Here is a 20,134-nt window from a genome sequence, read left to right on the forward strand (position 1 = left end):
TTCTTGTCTGATTGCTGTAGTTAGGACTCCCAGTATTGAATGCAGCCATCCTTCCCTTGTTCCCGATCTTAAAAGGAAACTTATCGTTTTTGCCCATTGCTTATGATGATGTTTGTGGGTTAAGATTTCTTAAATGAAATTTAAGTTTGACTACTAAATCTGCCAAATACAGATACTAACTTTTTGACTGTGCCCAAGAGACTTGTGTTTTCTGAGCCCCAGTTTCTATATATGTTAAATAGGAATCATAATCTTGATCTTACAGGGCTGATGCGAGAATTGAATATATATTAAATTCTAGGTGTTGTGTAAATGTAGTTCCCCTCCATACTTGCCAGCTGTGTGTATGTGGGGCCCAGAAATCTAATTCCTATAGTACCCCCATAGTAGCCTGCTGATTACTAAGTTGCTTCTGAGGTGATGTTTTCTGGATATTTGGGTGTAGGACAGAAGGAAGGTAGTACCTTAGGATTTCCCTTAGTGTTTCCAGCCTTTTCTATCTGCTTGCCCTGCTTGCTCTTTCTCGAGTCTAAGTTTTTAGAATAGCCAGAATTTTTTTCTTCTTCTGACTTTTAGTTTTACAAAGTGTCTTAATCATCCAGCACACTTTTGTTTTGGCTCGTTTAAGCTTGCTCTGTTTGGACCTTGTCATTCTTCATTAGCTGTTAGTACATCCTGCTTTCTTTGTTTCCTAACCTGTTGTACTTTTTCCAAGGCCAAAATAGCCCCCACATGGTCTAAGGTAAATCACTTTATCTGGTTGATTTTAACCAGTGAGAAGCACACTGGCCTTCAAGGTAGAAGAAGTGAATTTCAGTGCTGGCTCTGCCATTGTCTAATTGTGTGACCTTGTGTACTAGTAAGACTATTTCCCTCTCTGGATATCAGACTTCCTAGCATTAAATTAAAGGATTTGACCAAGTAGGTGGTTTCTAAGGGTCCCTAAATTCTGAGTTTGGACAAGTCATTTTTTTGGGAGGTACTTAGCTTCCTCATCTGTAACGCCTAAGAGATTGTACTGAATAATTTATAAAGTCTCTTCTAGGCCTGAATATTTTCTCTTTTTTCTTCTTTTTTTATTTTTATTTTTTAAAATACTTTATTGATTAAAGTATCACATATTTGTCCTTGTCCACCTTCCCCCCCTTCCCATCCCAAACCTCTCCCCACACATGTCCCTTGCTGTTCGTGACCACTGGTTAGGCTCATATGCATGCGCACAAGTCCTTTGGTTGATCTCTCTAACAACCATTTTATTTCACCCTATAAATATTAGTGGAAATGATTATTTGCCTTCTTGAGTAGGCCCTAAACATTCCTGGTGCTAGGCTGTATTTAGTATCAAAACCCCAGTTCCCCACATCATAGGTACAAGATATCTCAAACAAGTCTTGTAGTGAGAGGGCAGCTGCTATCAGCCAAGTCTCTGTCCCTATTTGAGCTGGGCATGGGAAGCTAAGCAGCCATGGGGGCAGGAGACCTCCCTCAGCAGGGGTGAGGGTTCAGGCCCCTGCAAAGTTGTGGGGAGTGAAGGTCTGTGCCCCACCTCTGTTGACCCCCAGTTCTCTCCTGATGACTCCTCTGCAACTGTGCTGTCTTAGGTTTCCTCCCCGACCCCCTTCTGTTTTGTATTGCTTTCTGGAGCATTTCTGCGACAGTTAACAGCTGTGGACAGGAAACCCTTGAACACTTCTAACTTGGCAAAGATTGCTGCTCCCTCTGAACCTTATCCCAGCCCATTTCCTGTGTTTACAGCATTTGGGTTTTTCACTTAGTGACAGGCCTGACTGGTCCTACTTCAGTTCTCTCTCCATGGCTTGGTGTAGTGTATATAAAAATGAGCTTCAATTTGGAAATTGGGAGATGGTTTTCAGACTCCATTCAGCTTTGTGACCTTAGGCAAGTGATTTCCCTCTCAGAGTTCAGTATCTTCATCTGTAAAACCAGAGAGTTTAACTAGTGAGTCTTTCTGGCTCTGATATTACAGGATATGAATATTTACATCTCCCTCCCACCCCTGAAGGATTCCCTGTTTCTTTGGCATATTCTACCCTGGGAGGGGATCCAGTGCTCCCTTTGCATTTCCTACATGGGACAAAATAAAAGGAAGAAAGGAAGCCGAACAGCTACCCCAGGTCCAGATTGGCAGCAGAGAGGAGTTGAGGTAAAGAGTTGGTATTATACGATTGAATTCCCCAACAAATCCAGCCCTGCATTCACCATATATGATACTTGAGCAAGTCACTTAATGTACCTAGACCTTAGTTTCCTCCTTCTAAATTAGGGATAATGAAAGTACTAACTATACAAAGTCATAAAAGAGACAACAGATGAAGAAGTCCCAGCATGGTTCCTGACCTATTTATCTTGCCTTTCTTACGTAGACAGTTATAATGTACTTTATTCTATTCTTGTTGAGATAGCAGGAGGATACTCAAGTCCCACTCCAGTGTAGCTAACAGGCTAGCTGGGGACAGAATTCAATTATGGTTAGAAGAAACCTTTTGAGGAGGTGTTTGGACCAGACTCTGCTCAGTGCTCTGACCTCCAAGGGGAAGACTCCTGAGGCCTGGAGTGGTTAATGAAGGTTTCCTGGTGAAAGGTTCCCTGGCTCTTGAAGGGTCAGCGAGTCTTAAACATGAGGAACTGAAGGAAGAGTAATTCTAGGAAACCATCTACCTTTTATCAACTCAGGTGCTTTGTATAGGTCAGTTTCACATACATCTCTTCCCTCTCTCTTCATCTGGGCAGCTACTATCCAAGAAACTTATCCCTTTTCTTCTTAAAATTTGAAGACAAAAAAATTTAAGATAAGGGGGAAATATAACATTTATTCAGAAAAAAAATGGTTTTACTTTAATCAATGTGGGCTAGAAAGTTTGCTTTTGTAATCTTAGATACTTAGAAAACTAATATTATGCCACAATTTTACATATGAAGAAACAGTGCCTCCCAAAGGTTAAACAACATTTTCAGCTCAATATTAATAAGTTACAATGACAAATCAAAGAAGCCCTACATAATAATTGAGTATGGCCAGTTTAGAAGATATGTTCATTTTAGTAGTTCTCAGCTGAGTTTGTTCACCCAAGTTCTCAGTAATCTATAATTGAGTTTTTCTGTGCTTAAGATGGCACCCTTATTCCTGGCTCTTACCTATACTTACCTTTTGCTATTAGCAGTAATTCCCAATTCTCTAGATTCCAGTTCTACCACTGACTTCAATTTTACCTCCCTACACCAACCATAGATTCCTTCTTTTACCAAATATTTAACAAGCACCTGCTCTATGTCATACTAGAGATGGATGAAAATATAAGTTCCTGCTGGATTTTCCAATATAGTGGTTAAACAGACAGTTACAACAAAAACTACTTGATAGTAATTGAACACTTATTGTGTGTAGTGCTCCATTAGAAATACTGTATATGTGTTAACTAATTTCATTATTTTTAAAAAACATTTCATTCTTATAATTCTATGAGGTAGGTACTATTTTCTCCTTATTTTAAAGAAAATGAACCAGAGGCATAGAGAGGTTAAGTAATTGGTCTAAGTTGTGATAAGAGAGAATCTTAGGGACTATAAGAGCACAGAAGAAGGGCTCCTAATCTAACTCTAATCCTAGGAGTCAGTATAGAGAAGACTTGCTGGAGGAATTTTAAAAAGCCTGAGTAGAATCTTGAAATTTGAGTAGGAATTAGTTAGATTTAGAATGGGGCAAGGATACTGCAGTCAGTGGGAGCATTATGTACAAAGCCACAAAGTGAGCCTTACTATATATGGAATTGAAAGAAGTTGAGTGAGTGACGTGGAGTAAGACTAGAGAACTTGGTAAAGACTACTCTTGAAAGCTTTGTATGCTTTGCTGTATGATATTCTTTATATAGGCCAATGGTTCCCAATCTGGGGGATGAGAAGCCCTAAAAGGTGGGGCGGGGCAGGGGGATCCTTGAAGGGGGTTTCATGAATCCATATTATTTCCTCAATCAATCTTTTCTTTTCTTTTAGTCCTCACCCAAGGACATGCAGAGCGAGGGGGAGAGGGGAGCATTGATGTGAGAGAAATGTCGATCAGTTGCTTTATCTACGCTCCCTGACTGGGGATCAAACCTGAAACCCAGCTTTGTGCCCTGACCTAGAATCAAACTGGCAACTTTTCAGTGCATGGGATGATGCTCAACCAACTGAGCTACTCAGGTTCGACTCAATCAAACATTTTTAAATCAGTGGAACCTAAAAATACAACTATTATGTGGAGCCATTTTGAATTCCTCATTGAAAAATGTTAGGAAATAATGTTATAGGAATTTGGGATTCCTGCAAAGAATTTTTTAAAATTAAAATTTTTGTTAAAAAAGGACATATGTAATGCTTTCAACAATAAAGATTTTTTTTAAATTTGTTGTTGAGATAGATAATTGTAGATTTACATGCAGTTTAAAGAAATAATTCAGAGAAATCTGCCAAAACCGTTTTGGCTCAGTGGATAGAGCGTCGGCCTGTGGACTGAAAGGTCCCAGGTTCAATTCCGGTCAAGGGCATGTACCTTGGTTGTGGGCACATCCCCAGTAGGGGGTGTTCAGGAGGCAGCTGATCAATGATTCTCTCTCATTGATGTTTTTAACTTTCTATTCCTCTCTTTCTCTCTGTAAAAAATTAATAAAATATATTAATAAAAAATTAATAAAATAATTCAGAGAAATCATAGGGATATTGTGCAAAGTTTCCTTCACAGTAACATTTTGAAAACCTGTAGTAGACTGTCACACCAGAATACTGACATTGAAAGAAAATCCACCAATCTTGTTCATGTTTCCTCAGTTTTACTGTACTCATGCGTATATATGTATGTGTGTAAGTTCTGTTCTAATGCACAAAGATCCTTACCCTTTTATAGCCATACCCTTTCCCCCTTCCCCCTTTCCTGTCCCTAACATTTCTAAAAGCTTATCCTTTAAAAAATTCTACCTAATACAAGAGTAATATGCAGATTAACCATACTCCAATACACCCACAAACCACGCCCACGAGCTAATCAAGAGCGATTATTCAAATTAACCCAACCCATCTAGCTGCGGCCACGAAGAGAGCAGGAGGCTTGGGTTTCCTCAGCAATGGCTGGCACAGGCCTCGGCTTAAGGCTACAAAGTTTTAATTATAGAAGATAAATATAATAAATCCCAGATACCAGGGCTTTTGCTTGGATCACCAAGGGGTGGCCAGCCTGTAAACCCCCACAGACCCCTCACTCCAAGTGAACCCCCACTCTGATCTGGGACACCCTTCAGGGCAAACCAGCTGTCCCCCACCCATGCACCAGGCCTCTATCCTATCTAATAAAAGAGTAATATGCAAATTGACCATCACTCCAACACACAAGATGACTACCCCCATTTGGTCAAAGATGGCTGCCCCCAAATGGACACAAAATAGTCGCCATAAGATGACCAGCAGGGGAGGGCAGTTGGCGGGGACAAAGCCTGCAAGGGAGGACCATTGGGTGCGATCAAGCCTGCAGGGGAGGGCAGTTAGGTGTGACCAGGCCAGCAGAGGAGGGAAGTTGGGGGCAAACATGCTGGCAGGGGAGCAGTTAGGCATCAGTCAGGCTGGCAGGGGAGTGGTTAGGGGTGATCAGGCTGACAGGCAGAAGCAGTTAGGGGCTATCAGGAAGGCAGGTAGGTGAGCAGTTGGGAGCCAGCAGTCCTGGATTGTGAAGGGGTCCCAGATTGGAGAGGGTTCAGGCTGGGATGAGGGACACACACCCCCATGCAAGAATTTCGTGCACTTGGCCTCTAGTATGTTATATAAATGGAATCATAGAGTATGTAATTTTTTGGGATTGGCTCTTTTTTTCTCAGCATAATTCCCTGGAAGTTCATCCATGTAGTTATGTGTATTATTCCTTGGCTCTATTTTGTTGCTGTATTTCATTGAATTTCATTGTATTTCATTGTACGTAAGTACCAGAGTTTAAATAACCATTTACATGTTGAATAGACATATGGACTGATTCCAGTTTTTGGCTATAACACATAAAGCATCTATGAACATTTATGTACAGGTTTTTGTGTGAGCCTGTGAAGAATTTTATTCAGGAGAATGGTCTACTCAGACTTGAATTTTAGAAAAATTATATCAACTGCTTTGAGAGAAACTAGAGCAGAGACTGGGAGATCGGTGAGGAATTTAGTTATAGTAAACCCAGGTAAGATGTATTGAGACTTGAATTTAGTTCTCTGTGAGCTGGAATATGCTTTGACATAGAGGCCTTTCCTCAGAAATCACATAATGCTTGTGCAGATGAGCAATCAGGGTTGGGGAGGTTGGGCTGTAAGGAGGTCTAGGCACACTTCATTCTTGATAGTCCCCATTCAGGAGAGACACTCTGCTGCCATAGCTGAGAACTGAATTAGGTAAGGAAGGGCTGCCCACTTAGTTCTTGGAATGTTCATCCCTACTGCAAGGTTTCCCAATAGATGTTCTTGATTATCTTCTCTTAAGAAAAGAAGAAGGGCCCTAACTGGTTTGGTTCAATGGATAGAATGTCACCCTGTGGACTCAAGGATCCCAGGTTTGATTCCGATCAAGGGCATGTACCTTGGTTACGGGCACATCCCCAGTAGAAGGTGTGCAGGAGGCAACTTATTGATGTTTCTCTCTCATCGATGTTTTTAACTCTATCCTTCTCCTTTCCTCTCTGTAAAAAATCAATAAGATATATTTAAAAAGAAAGAAAAGAAAAGAAGAAAGGGGATCAGTTATCTTCCTTGTATTGTTTGAATGGAGGCTTATGTGGGACAGAAAGATGATAAGCTCTCTTCTAGTTCTGGTCTCTTTTGGAGCCCAAGAATATGTTCTCTAGTCAGCTAGCCAGCAATGGGCCTGGGAGACTTGAAGATGACCTCTTGTTGCTATAGAAACTGGAATCTACATTGTTTTTACCCCAGGCAGTGCTGTGCTGGCTCCTCAGTGTTTATATCTTCAAGGCATTTATCACTGTGCTCTTAGGGCTGCTGTGATCAGGACTGACTGACCATTGGGAGCCAGCACCTCTAGAAGGGTATAATTCTAGAGGGCCCACTAATTGGTGCAAAGTCTCCATCTAGGCAAGGGCTTGGGTGCCCACCCCACTACTTTTAGGAAACTTTTCCCAGCAGAAAAGTTTTGAGTTGTCTGTAATTATTTTTTGGCCATCTCAATCCCTGACAAGTGCTGGCCAGAACACAAGAATGTTTGGGTTAGGCGCCAGGTCAGAGAATTTAGGGTAGCTTTTGAACAAGTATGTGTTGATTTAATTTTTCTTGGGCTGTTACAGTTCTTGGCTCAAATAGCTTTAGACTATAAAGACGTGTGGTGTATGGGACCCCAAGGCTGAGAAAGCATATCTTCAAAATCTTTACGCAGCTTTCAGTTGTCCTTTGACCAGATATTATTGTGTTGCCCAGCACTGGGCTAGACACAGAAGACCACCAGAAAAATCAGCCTCCTCTTGCTATAGTTGGGAAGATAAGACTCCCAGGGAAAGCAAAGAATAGAGAAATGTCAAATGACTAATATTTTTATAGGGCTTTGCTGTATTTACAGGCCTTTACTGGTTTTTCAAATAAAATTAATCCTCAGGAGTAGACAGGATATAGGAAAGTTGGAATTCAGAGATCCACATTTACCATTTTTGCAGTTCAGCATGTATTTTAATAGTTAGGTGTTAGGGGTAGAGGGGAAGTTCAGTGGAGGCCAGAGACGTATGTCTTACTTTTTTTTGTATTCCCAGTGTCTTTGGCTAGTTCAGCCATAGCTAGTTCAGAGTTCAGCAAATGAGTGTTGACATGAAACATGTGAACACTGAACTGAAAGTCAGACACTTTTCAGTCTATCAGAAAGGTTATAATAGTAAAAGGGCAGGCAAATGGGCTGTTAAGCAGATGGACAAGAGTCCAAAGCCCCGCAGGAGACTCAAGAGGAGTCTTGGGGGGTCAGAATAGCTAGAAGGCCCCTGCACCAAAAGCCTGAAGTACTGAGGTGATGGCCTGCTGGGTGGAGACTAACTTTAGGAATTAGCCACTTTCTCCTCGAAGGAGGCTTCTTATGAGATTCAAGTTGGAAGAAAAGAATAGTGAGAGGAGCAAAAAAGTAGAAATGGGACACAACAGGAGTGGTTGAGGTTAAAACCCTTTCTTCCCTGGTAGAACTGATGATTTCTTCATCTTTTCTAGCAGATTGTTTTGTGCATTCATTCATTCACTCATTAAGTCAGTATTTACCAATTTTATGCTTGACAGGGCAGATGGTGGTGGTGCCATACTAGGCTCTGGGGCATAGTGTGAGTCAAACTTAGTCCTTGCTGTTTTCTGAGTGGGTATGAGAATTAATATAAGAGTATGTACAAAGTACTTTGGACCTTCCAACAGTAAATGATTAACTCTGCTAGGAGAAAGAAGAGATTTGAACATGAGAAAAAGGACTTTGTGGTTTTGCCTGCCAGTGGTTACATGGTCTGCAAACCATGGGAGTCACTAAGATCTTTTCAAGGGTCCAGAAACTCAAAGCCATTTTAATAATAATGCTCAGATGCTATTTACTTTTTTCACTGTGTGTACGTTTGCAATGATGGTGCAAAAGTAATTAGTAGGTAACACTGCTGACACCTTAACAGGAATCAAAGCAGTGGCAGAAAACTGCACTAGTAATTGTATTCCTCACCTTCACGGTACTATCTGTTTTTAAAGAAGTTTTTAATAAAGAAGTAAAAATTTATTAATTTTATTGATTCATATGAATGTTTCTTTAGTATTCTGTGATGAAACAGGAAGTTACAGTATGCATATTCTGCTGCCTGTAGAAATTTGAAGTTTATCTCAAGGAAAAGTATTTGTGTGATTAAGTTGTAAACTGAATTACCTCCCTTTTTTTTTTCCCCCAGGGAATACTATTTTTACTTTAAAGTATAACACAGACAGCCCTAGCCAGTTTGGCTCAGTGGATAGAGCGTCGGCCTGTGGATTGATGGGTCCCAGGTTCGATCCCAGTGAAGGGCTCGTGCAGAAGGCAGCCACTTGATGTGTCTCTCTCACATTGATATTTCTCTCCCTTCCACTCTATGAAAAAAAAAAAATCAATGGAAAAATATCCTCGGTGAGGATTAGCAAAAATAAAGATAAACATAAAGTATAACACAGAAAACTATAATTACTCAAACTTATGTATTTGGCAGACATTTTCTTGAAAATGAAGGAAGTGAGTCTGTTACTTTAATGAAAATAACTGGTAATATTTGTTGTCAATGCTAAAATTTTAGCTTTTATTTTTAAGAAAATCTGCCACTGTGAATTTGACAGCTTCCCCAGATTTAAAGCATTTCATATTAAATCAGTGGTGATATTAATATTTGTGATTATTTTGATAATGTATAAATGAAATGTGTCAAATGAGCTCTGCCTAAACTCATTAAATCAGTAGTTACCTCCTCCACTCACCATAGGATATGTTTTTAGATTTTAGAGAAAAAGAAAAGGGGAGTGAGAGAAAAAAAATTGATTGGCTGCCTCCTGTATGTGCCCCTGCATCCTAAGTATGTACCCTAATCAGGAATTGAACCCACAGCCTTTTTTCTTTTTTGGTGTATAGGAATGATGCTCCAGCCAACTGAGCCACCTGGCCAAGGCTTGAATCAGTAATTTCTAAACGACAAGTGCATAATGTTATAAAATCATACATGCATAAAAAGATCTGTTAAAAGTGCAAGATAGGCCAGTGGATTTTAATGTAATAGAGTACAAAAAGTTCATCCATATAGTTTCAGATTTTGCACTGCAGCGAATCTTTAATAAATCTACTACTTGTCGAATTTTGGTGTAGTATCAGAGAAGAATGTCCACAATTATATGAAAGGTTATTAAAATATTCTTGCCTCTTCTTACTACGTATCTATGTTTTGATCTTCAATCAAAACAACACATTGAATGAGGAAACAGATATAATAAGACTGCAGCTGTCTTCTAGTAAGCCAGACAGTAAAGAGATTTGCAAAAATATAAAACAGTTCCACCCTTCTCATGATTTCTTTCCAGAAAACAATTATTTTTTAAAAATGCATTTATATTAACATATAGGAGAATTATTGTTTTAAAATGAATTAATTGCTAAATATTAGAATTTGTGTTTTAATTTCTAATATGGTACATATCAAAGAGTTTTGGGTTTAAAACATTTAACTCCCCCCTCCCCCCCAAAAAAATTACAAAATCTGGTTCTATGCTATTTTCTCTACATAGAATTATTCTCTTTTTTTGCCTAGAAAATCCTACATATAATTGTAGAATTGGTATTTAGTTATTTATTCAAAAAACATTTACTGAGCATATATCAAGAATTGTTTTTTTGCTTACTACTTGGGATATGGTCCTAAGCTCTTAAAAGAAATCATAGTCTGAGAGGAAAACAACTTAAATAGACAACTGCAACAGACTGTGATAAATGTTACCAATGGTAGACATATAAATGTTGTGGGAGTCAGAGTCACTTGCTATCTCACCCAGAACATATAAATGATCAATTTAATTGGACTGTACTTCTTGTATTTGACTTTTCATGATCTCACAGGGAAAATGGCTGAAGTTAGCAGAAGATGAGAATTGTTTATCTGTTTCTCTTGGAGGAAAGTAGGAAACTACAAATGTATTGAATGTCAGCTTTATGCAGGCCCTCTGCTAGGTGTGTTTTTTTATTTCTTGTTTTTTAATCCTTACCTGAGGATATTTTTTCCATTGATTTTTAAAGAGTGGAAGAGAGAGGGAAAGACAGAGAGAAATATCTATGTGAGAGAAACTTAGTGATTGGTTGCCTCCTTCATGAGTCCCAACCAGGGTCCGGGAGGAGCCTGCAACCCAGGTTTGTGCCCTTGGCCGGAATTAAACCCAGGAACCTTCTGGCCCATGGACCAATCCACTATCCACTGAGCCAAACTGGTTAGAGCTAGGTGTTTTTATTTTTTAAATAATATTATTGCTTTTATGATTTTAGAGAAGAGAGAGAGAGAGAGAGAAAGAGAGAGAGAGAGAGAGAGATTGATGTGAGAGAGAAACATGGATTGAAGATAGAGCCTGGAAACTGGATAGGTGTCTTGACTGGGAATTGAACCAGCAACCTTTTGGTGTATGGGGCCAATGCTCAACCAACTGAGCCACACTGGGCAGGGCCCTCTGCTAGGTGTTTTAACAAATGTGGTCTTAATTCTTACAAAAAAACCTTATGGAACATAAATAATTATCCTCATTTTGCAAATGAGATATTGGAGACTCAGAATTTAAACAACTTGTCCAATATAATATGGTTGTAACTGATGAAGCTGAGAGTTTGACATATGTATTCTGACTCTGAGTGTAGGGCTCCATTGCCATAATAATGTATTGTTAAACTGGTGGATCTGCTAAGGTATTTCCAGATGGCTCTGGGAAACTTGCCAGATTGGAATGCATAAAAGAAAATAGAAAAGGTCTCAGGAAAGAGAGATAGCTTAGGAAATCCTTGGTTGGAGTTATTTGTGAATTTTGGCTGAATCATGCTTTCTTCTGGACAGGATTCTACAGCCATATGGGATATCAAGATTTTATACTCTCTTATCTTCAATTCCTTTAATCCTTCTCTATGCCAGTTGATGCCAGCAGTAAAGGTCACCTGTCAGTTTGATCAAGTTACAAACCAGAGCCTGTTGTTTGAAGTATAAACTTCTTGGACTTGTTGTATATAGGCTTTTGGGAAAGGGGCTGGCTGACTCCAAGCGCCTACCCTGGAGACCTACAGGCCCTTGAGCTTAGTAAACTATTTCCATTATTTTAAAAAGTCTATTAGAAGTTGTGCTTGACTTAGGATAAACCTGTATATGGATGCAGGCTAATGAAAGATTGGGTCAGAAATCTGTCAATTGAGTGTGGTTCAGGTGTGCTACCAATGGTTTTATAAACAAGTGTTAGCAAACTATGACCCAGGGGTCAAATCCAGCCCACAGCTTGTTTTTGTAAATAATGTTTTGTTGGAATACAGCTAAACTAATTTACTTTTGTTTTGTCCATGGCTGCTTTAGTGCTCAATGATAGAGCTAAGTAGTTGCAACAGAAACTCTATGGCCCTTAAATCCTAAATTGTCTATTGACTGGCCTTTTACAGAAAATGTTTCCTGACCTCTAGAGTAATCTTGATTCTATTATGGAACTTAGCACATAGCATTTTAATCGCCTATCTCCCTCACTTTTATAATTTAGCTCCTTGAGAGCAAAGGTGAGATATAATTCATATCTTTATACCCCATGCTGATTACAGAGCCTGACACATGAAGAGCACTCAATAAATGCACATATCATATGCTGATCAAAAAACTCTGATGGGCAATTATATGTGTCTTTCAGTAACATAGAAACAGGAATAAGGGAGTGAAAGTATTTTATTGGTTGTGCTAATCTTAGTGCTGTGTACTTTATCTATAAACTAGTCATTACTTATTGCTTCATTGCAATTGTTTTGGAAGAGTAGGATAGGAGTCCATAAATTAAAAAATCATGCCAAGAGCTCTTGTTGGTGAGGAAGTGAGAAACAACGCCTTAACATTTGGCTACATTCTACTTTTCCCATTAGTACCCACTACTCCTTCCTCCCCCCGCCCCCGCCCCCCCACTCCTTACTCCAACTTGGCAGGACAAATGTAGAAGAACACAGTGGTTGCCTCACACAACGAACTTAATTCGTTCCAGGAGCAAGCTTGTTATGCAAAAAGTTCGTTATGTGAAACACGTTTTCCCATAACAATACATGTTAAAAAAAATAATTCGTTCTGTAGCATAAAATATGCTAAGATGACATAAAAAAAATATGCTAAGATGACATATTTTTATTTAGATACATCTAAAAACATAATTTTTTAAAAAAAAAAACACACATTTTTTTAATTTTAAGACAGACTAAGTAGAGTCTACCGAATCTTGCACATCTTCATCCATTTTCTGCTTTTTGGCCGATGGTTTCATGAAAAACCTGTCCAAAGTTCGCTGTGCGAGGTGTTCGTTATGCGAGGCACCACTGCATATGGTTACATGGATACTGTATGCATACTATTTGTATGCATACTATTTGTATGCATACTATTTGTATGCATACTATTTTGTATGCATATATTTATCTTACTTTTTTCTTTTATTAAGTCATTTCTTCAGTGTACTACTTCTTACCAGTATTACCATTTGTGGCTTCTAGAAGATGAAACCAACCTAAAGCTCTCTGGTCACTTTGGCATAAAGGCAATTAGGTGAAGTGCTGGCCTGGGAATCAGTAGATGGGTTCTTTCTGTTGTTCTTCAGTTGCCTTTGACTTTGGACATACCAGTTAATTTCTGTGAACTTCAGTATTCAACATATTTTTATTAAATCACATCTGGGACATTTAAAAGTTTTTTATTTATACCCCTTTCCTGTTTTGAAAAGGATTTGAGCAACTAGCAAGTGATAGGGAAATGGCCTTTCTTGTCACTGTTTGACCAGCAGACAAGTAAATGATTAAATGGATTAGAGTGTTCAGGTCTTAGATCAGTGCCTGCTAGAAGTCTTTGAAGCAGTAGCTTTTTTACCCTGTCTTTGCTTTCTCTCCTGATAGCATCTTCTGTTACCTGGGAAGTTTGGGTCTTTCTTCCAACTTCTTTGGAGGTGTCTGAAGAATATTTTGTCTAGAAAGTAGTAATCAAGGTCAGGGTCAAAGGAAAAAGGAATTTTAGAATTTGGGAATTGGAAGAAATACTAGAAACTGTAATTAAAATGTTTTGTTTTGTTTTAAATAATGAACTTGAGGCCTGGAGAAAGGAAGTCACCACCCTAGAATCACATTGTAGAGCTAAGACTAGTTTCCAGATTCTTCCTGCTGTATGCTGTAAGTCAGGCTAGGTGTTTTCCAGGTTTGTAAGAGATGATTAGGTGTCATAAAGGAACTAGGGTAGCCTAGGCTGTTGTTCTGGTTTTACTTCTGCAGGACTGACTGTGGGTGATGGTGGACAGAGGAAGCTGCATCTCAGACTTTCCAAATTTTCATATCAGATAAGCTTTGGACTTTAGATGTCTGATAGTTACTTGCTGAGTATAATACTGTGGGAAGGCCTATGGTGTGAAGGATTTCTCCAGTTAGCCGTTTTATGTCCCAGTAGTGACAAAGTGAACTAAAAGGAAACTACATATTATTTTGGCATTGGGATGAATTAGTGTTTTCCTGTTTCTAGAAAAATTGTATTAATTTACATTTGTTTATTGATTGAATAAAAATATTTGAATATGTATTTCTTTGATTACTAGTGATGCTAAACTTTTCTCTATGTTCACTGACTATTTGTATTTTCTCTCATTTATATTATTTTTTTTTCTGAGTTACCTATTCATGTTCTAGATCCCATGTTCTAGATTCCTAGTCCTATGCTTGACTTCCCTGCAAAGGAACTATTAGGATGATAAAGCATTGTCCTTAAATGGGGAAACTCAGCACATCCTTGGGGAGGCAGTTAAAGGCTAGATGAAGCACTTTTCTCTCTATATAAATAGCCAGTTAAGTGGCTATATGAGGAGTCAGGTGCTAGAAGCTAAGGACAGAGACAGGTGGGTAATGGAGTTTGGGTGGCAGCCCCAGTAATGTTATCTCTTGCTTTTCCTGTACAGAGTTTTGCCGGATTGACAAGCCCCTGTGTGACAGTGAGGATGAGAAGCTCAGCTTTGATGCAGTCCGCAGCATCCACAAACTGATGGATGATGATGCCAACGGTGATGTGGATGTGGAAGAAAGTGATGAGGTGAGCCCTCTCATCCTGCTGTGGCTCTCTTCTCTTCCTTGTGAACAGTCCTGAAAGCTCTCTAGACAGACTGTTCCCGTGGAGAGATGGCTTTGATACTGGCTTGTTCTCTAGAAACTTATCCCTGTCAGGGGAAGTGATTCTCAGCAGAGCAGCTCTCCAGGAGCCGTGGTTCAGAGTTCAGGCCTTATGTGTGCATTTCTGCCTGGACTGGCTCCCGCTCACCTACTGGCTACAAGCACAACACTGACTGAGCTGTGCTGTTTGAGAGGGAGAGAGACCCCCAAGGTTGGTCTTTATAGTCTCCTGAATCCTTCTTGCAATCCTGCTGTAGACAGAGGGCATCAATCTGTTCTTACTCTGTGCTCAGCCCTGTGTTGGCAAGTGTGAGAGAAGCAGAGACAGATCCTGCCCTCTGGGAGCTTATACTCTATTTGGGAGGAAGAAACAAATGGTCCTAAAAGGATTATTCTTAATTCCAGGCTGCAGCTGCTAGGAGCCAGTTGAGTGGTCCAGATAGTAAAAGTGAGAGGAATCTCTAAATGGAAAAAGCTATGTTATTGTTTCACATTTTGGCATTACTACAGTTCCAGTTCCAGAGAGCCCAGAAAACAAAGTCATCATGTGTGAAAAGATTTAAAGGTTTCAATTAATTTCAAGTTCAACATGAACCGGCAGTTTGGTGAAACTGCCAAGTTTGCCAAATTTTTAATAGTGATATGGTGTATATCATGAGGAGGAGGAATTCTTAGTCTTCTCTCTCTGCCGCTTAGCTCACCTTCACGTTTTGAGTTCAGTTTTGGATCTCACCTCGTCAAAAGCATTTGTAACAGTGAGAGCCTATACATGACATAGCTGATGAAGAGCACTGAAATTGTGAAATGAGACCATTCAATACATGTCTGTATTTATGAGTGTCTATTATATATGCCCCAGGCACAGTTCTAGACATGGGATATGGCAGTAAGTGGGGCAGACACATCTGTCCTCACATAATTTACAATCTACTAAAGAAAATTTAGCCTCTAAAAGAAAAAACTTGGGTAATACAATTTCTGTTTTCAAATACATAAGAATAGAGGAATCAGACTTACATAACAATGATAACAATGAAAACCACAGCGATAGCTATGATTTATTAAATTGTTTTTAAAAAAATATATTTTATTGATTTTACACAAAGAGGAATTGAGAGGGACAGAGAGTTAGAAACGTCGATGAGAGAGCAACATCGATCAGCTGCCTCCTGCACTGGGGATGTGCCAGCAACCAAGATACATGCCCTTGACCGGAATTGAACCTGGAACCTTTCAGTCTGCAGGCCGATGTTCTATCCACTGAGCCAAACCGGTCCCGGCAGATTTATTAAATTCTTTTTAAAAAATATTTTTTTAATTGATTTCAGAGAGGAAGAGAGAGATAGACTGGGACCGAGACTGCAACCTGGGTATGTGCCCTTGACCAGAATCGAACCTGGGACCCTTGAGTCCGCAGGTTGATGCTCTATCCACTGAGCCAAACTGGTCAGTGCTATTAAATTTTTATACTATGTGAGACATAGTGTTAAGTTCTTTGCATAGTTCTTTTTTATTTTAATCCTCGCTTGAGGATATCTTTTCCATTGATTTTTCTTCTTCTTTTTTAGAGAGAAAGTGGGAAGGAGGGAGGAGAGGGGAAGAGAGAAACATCAGCCTGAGAGACATATCAATTGTTTGCCTGGGATTGAACCTGCAACCAAGGTGCATGACTGGGAATCAAACCCTTTACCCTTTGGTCCATGGGCCGATGTCCAAACCACAGAGCCAAACCGCCAGGGCCATAGTTATTATTTTAACTTTCTTATCAGCCTTCTAAAGCTGATATTGTTATTAAGAACTGGAGCCTTGGAAAAGTTGAGCATTTTGTTCAAGTAAATACTGAACATGAGCACAGATCTGATTTCAAAGCTCATGCTGTTAAGTATTGCTGAATTGTTTCTCTTATTCTAAGGGCAGAGCCAGGACCAACGTAGGAAAAGTAAAATATAGGCATATACTTTTAGAATAAAGAATTGCCTAATAGTACTATCTCATCATGGAAAGGACTTTTTTGGTAGGTAGGTAGGTAGTTAACTTCCTGTCATTGAAGATGGGCAAGTAGAATATACCACTCGGCTAACTGGTCAGCAGAGGGGATCCTTGTATTAGGTTGAACTATGTAATGGCTAGGGATTTATAAGAGGGGAAAAAATAGACTTCCTGGAGGAAAAGTAGATTTTGGATAGAGGGGAAAGGGTGGGGCAGCCTGAGTTGTAGGGAACGAGGGTGAGCAAAGAATGTGGAGGTAGGTTTAGTTAGAGGGACTGTGGTAGAAAACTGCAGGACAAAAATCTGGAAAAGAAAGTGGGCCCAGGCAACTAGACTGAGCTATGTGTGTTTCTTAAACCTGGATATTGTAGGTTCTTGAGCAAGGACAACCACCATGATGAAAATATCTAAACTTTTGGTTACATCTAGAAGTGTTATTGGTTCTCACAGGATCCAATTTTCTCTATGCTGGAAATAGAGTCGGTTTCTGGTGATGAATGAGGCCTAGAGGTGTCCTCATATCCCTCCAAGGGCCTGTCCATGGGACTGGGAGATAGATGGCACAACAGTTAAGATGATATGGTCCAAACTTCACCAATTCCTGGATTTCCTTGTCTTCTGCCTTCCTTTATTTTTCACTTTCTGCTGAATTACTCTGTAAAATGAGAGGAGGAAGAAAATGTTCTTTTTAGAGAAATGTTACCACAACAAAAAGCTCATCAGCACAAATTGTTCTAAAATAACACAAAAGCTGTCACCCTGCTCTGAGCCAGTGGCGAGCTGCTCTTTTTCAGCATAGCTTCTGCCTGCCTTGGCTTCAGATGTTCTTGCTGCAACCTCAGGCCTCTGGTGGTTAGAGTAACCTGCTTGTGGGAGTTTTCAGGATCAGTCACAAGATACAGTCTTTGAAGGGGAAAGTAACTTGTGCTTAAATTAGTCTAATCATATATGAGAGAACCTCAGAGTCCAGGATCTAACTAGAAAGTGGTGTGGACAGCTCAGGGCTTAGACTGTCAGATAATAGACATCGAGGCATCAGAGAGGAAACCCTGGTTGTATTGGACATCAAGAAGCTAAGATTTTTATGACCCATTTACTAGTAAAAGCACTGCTGATTTCTTAAGGACTTTAGTAGAAGTCTGAAGGGATCTTCTATTAAGGCCTCATTTATTTAGCCTTACATCAGTAAGTTTTCAGGAAATTTGATAATTTGGCCATTTTTGAAATGTCTTTTTTTTAAAAAAATTTTATTTTTGTTTTTAAGTATTGCCTTTATTTACTTCTTTCTTTTTTCTTTCTTTCTAATATTCACCTGAGGATATTTTTCCATTGATTTTTAGAGAGAGTTGAAGAGAGAGGGAAAGACAAAGAAATATTGATGTGAGAGAAACACATCAATTGGTTGCCTCCTTCATGAGTCCTGACCAGGGCCCAAGCCAGGGAGGAGCCTGACACTGAGGTATGTGCCCCTGACTGGAATCAAACCTGGGACCCTTCAGTCCTCAGGCCAATGCTCTATCCACCAAGCCAAGCTGGCTAAGTCTTATCACAGATTATTGTGAGCAGAGTGTTAAATTTCTTTGGATAATTCAAGCATGTCTTCAGGGCCTCTTATGCTATTTATTCCAGTGCCTATGTTCCAAATGTATGGTTGTGATTTCCTCTTATAGTTTTTTTGCCTCTTCTTTGGTTCATTCATTTTTAACTGCTGTATCTGCTTTGCTATGAGCTATGAACTTAGACTTATGGTAAACTGAGACTTGCAGGCATTTTATAGAAAATAAAATATATTTTGTTTATGAGTTTGGCTGCTCAAGTGCCATCTTTGCTTGCTTCTGTCCTAGATAGCAGAGGCTGTAGATTATGGGCCCTTCAGATGAGCAAGATGCCACTATTGTTGATGGTCCCCTTCTTGCCAAGCTGGCAGGAGCACTACCAGCCTAGCAGTGTGAGAACTAATGACCTATGTTCTATTCAGAGCTCTGGTGAGGATACTGCCCAGAGGCAAAGGATTTGCTGCAGTGGGATGGACACTCAGACTGTCACCACAACCTTACTATCAGGTTGTGACAGTCGGAGGTGCACAGATAAAAGCCTGTCTTAAACCACTGACCTCTTGACTGGACCAGACTCTATGAGCACTGTTATTTTTATTTCTGGAACCTACATGAAATATTATTTATTTATCATTAAACAAATTCTGATTAAATACCCTATTATGTGTCAGCCATTATTTGTGGGGTCTGTGGATTTTACAGGGAATAAAACTGACAAGATCTTTATTTTTATAGAGCTTGCATTCTAGATGTCTATGTGTCATAAGTGGCTAAGTAATGAGTAAACTTTGAATTATGCAGAACTGTAATCAGATTATATAGTAGTTTAATGACTTCTACTTTTATTTTCTCAGGGTAAAATGGTGGTTAATGATTCTTATCTTTGCAAGGTTGTTGTCAGGATTAAGTGAGAAAAGCGCTGTTAAAGTTCCCAGCTTGCCCTAGCCAGTTTGGTTCAGTAGATAGAGCATCAGCCCCCAGACTGAAGAGCCCTGGGTTTGATTCTAGTCAAGGGCATGTACCTGGTTTGCAGGCTAAATCCCTAGCCCTGGCCCTGTCCAGTGCATGTGGGAGGCAATCAATCGATTTGTCTCTCTCATATAAATATTTCTCTCTGTCTTTCCCCTTCCCTTCTACTCTCTCTAAAAAATCAATGGGAAGATATCCTTGGATGAGGATTAACAACAACAATAAACAAACAAACAAACAAACAAACAAATAGGAAAATACCCTTGGATGAAGATTAACAACAAAAATTAATAAATAAAACAAACAAATAAATAAATAAAACAAAAAATTCTCAACAAAAGAAAACAAACTCCATAGAAAATGGGGAAAATTTTGAATAGACACTTCATCAAAGAAATTATAGGATGGCAAATAAGCATGTGAAAGATGCTCAATATTATTAGTCATTAAAGAAGCGTAAATTAAAACCACAATGAGATAATACTACATATCTAATAGAATGACTGAATTAAAAATGGCAAATACTAAGTGCTAGCTAAGTAGGAAGAACCATTGGAACTCTTGCTTATAGTTTCTAATAAAGTTAAACAATAACTTATTACATGGCCCAGCTGTTCTACTTCTCAGTATTTGCCCTGTAGATAAATGAAAATATATATTCATGCTAAAGCCTATGCACAAATGCCCGGCCTATGTGGCTCAGTGGTTGAGCATGGACATATGAACCA

The 20,134-nt window shown here is 39.3% G+C and overlaps 1 protein-coding gene across 8 annotated transcripts in view; it reads left to right on the forward strand.

Annotated features, from left to right (window-relative positions):
- STIM1 (stromal interaction molecule 1) overlaps nt 1-20,134 on the forward strand; it is a 177,276-nt gene that overhangs the window by 78,618 nt on the left and 78,524 nt on the right. For all 8 annotated transcript variants that reach the window (XR_014795931.1, XM_084894174.1, XM_084894175.1 and 5 more), the window contains exon 2: nt 14,685-14,815. Coding sequence is in view for 7 of the 8 variants with exons in the window: in XM_084894174.1 (XP_084750300.1) it covers nt 14,685-14,815 (131 nt within the window). In the remaining variant the exon portion in view is untranslated. The remainder of the gene's footprint in view (nt 1-14,684; nt 14,816-20,134) is intronic.

The sequence above is a fragment of the Pipistrellus hanaki genome (genome assembly GCF_964339955.1).
Source record: "Pipistrellus hanaki genome assembly, chromosome: 9".
NCBI classification, from domain to species: Eukaryota; Metazoa; Chordata; class Mammalia; order Chiroptera; family Vespertilionidae; genus Pipistrellus; species Pipistrellus hanaki.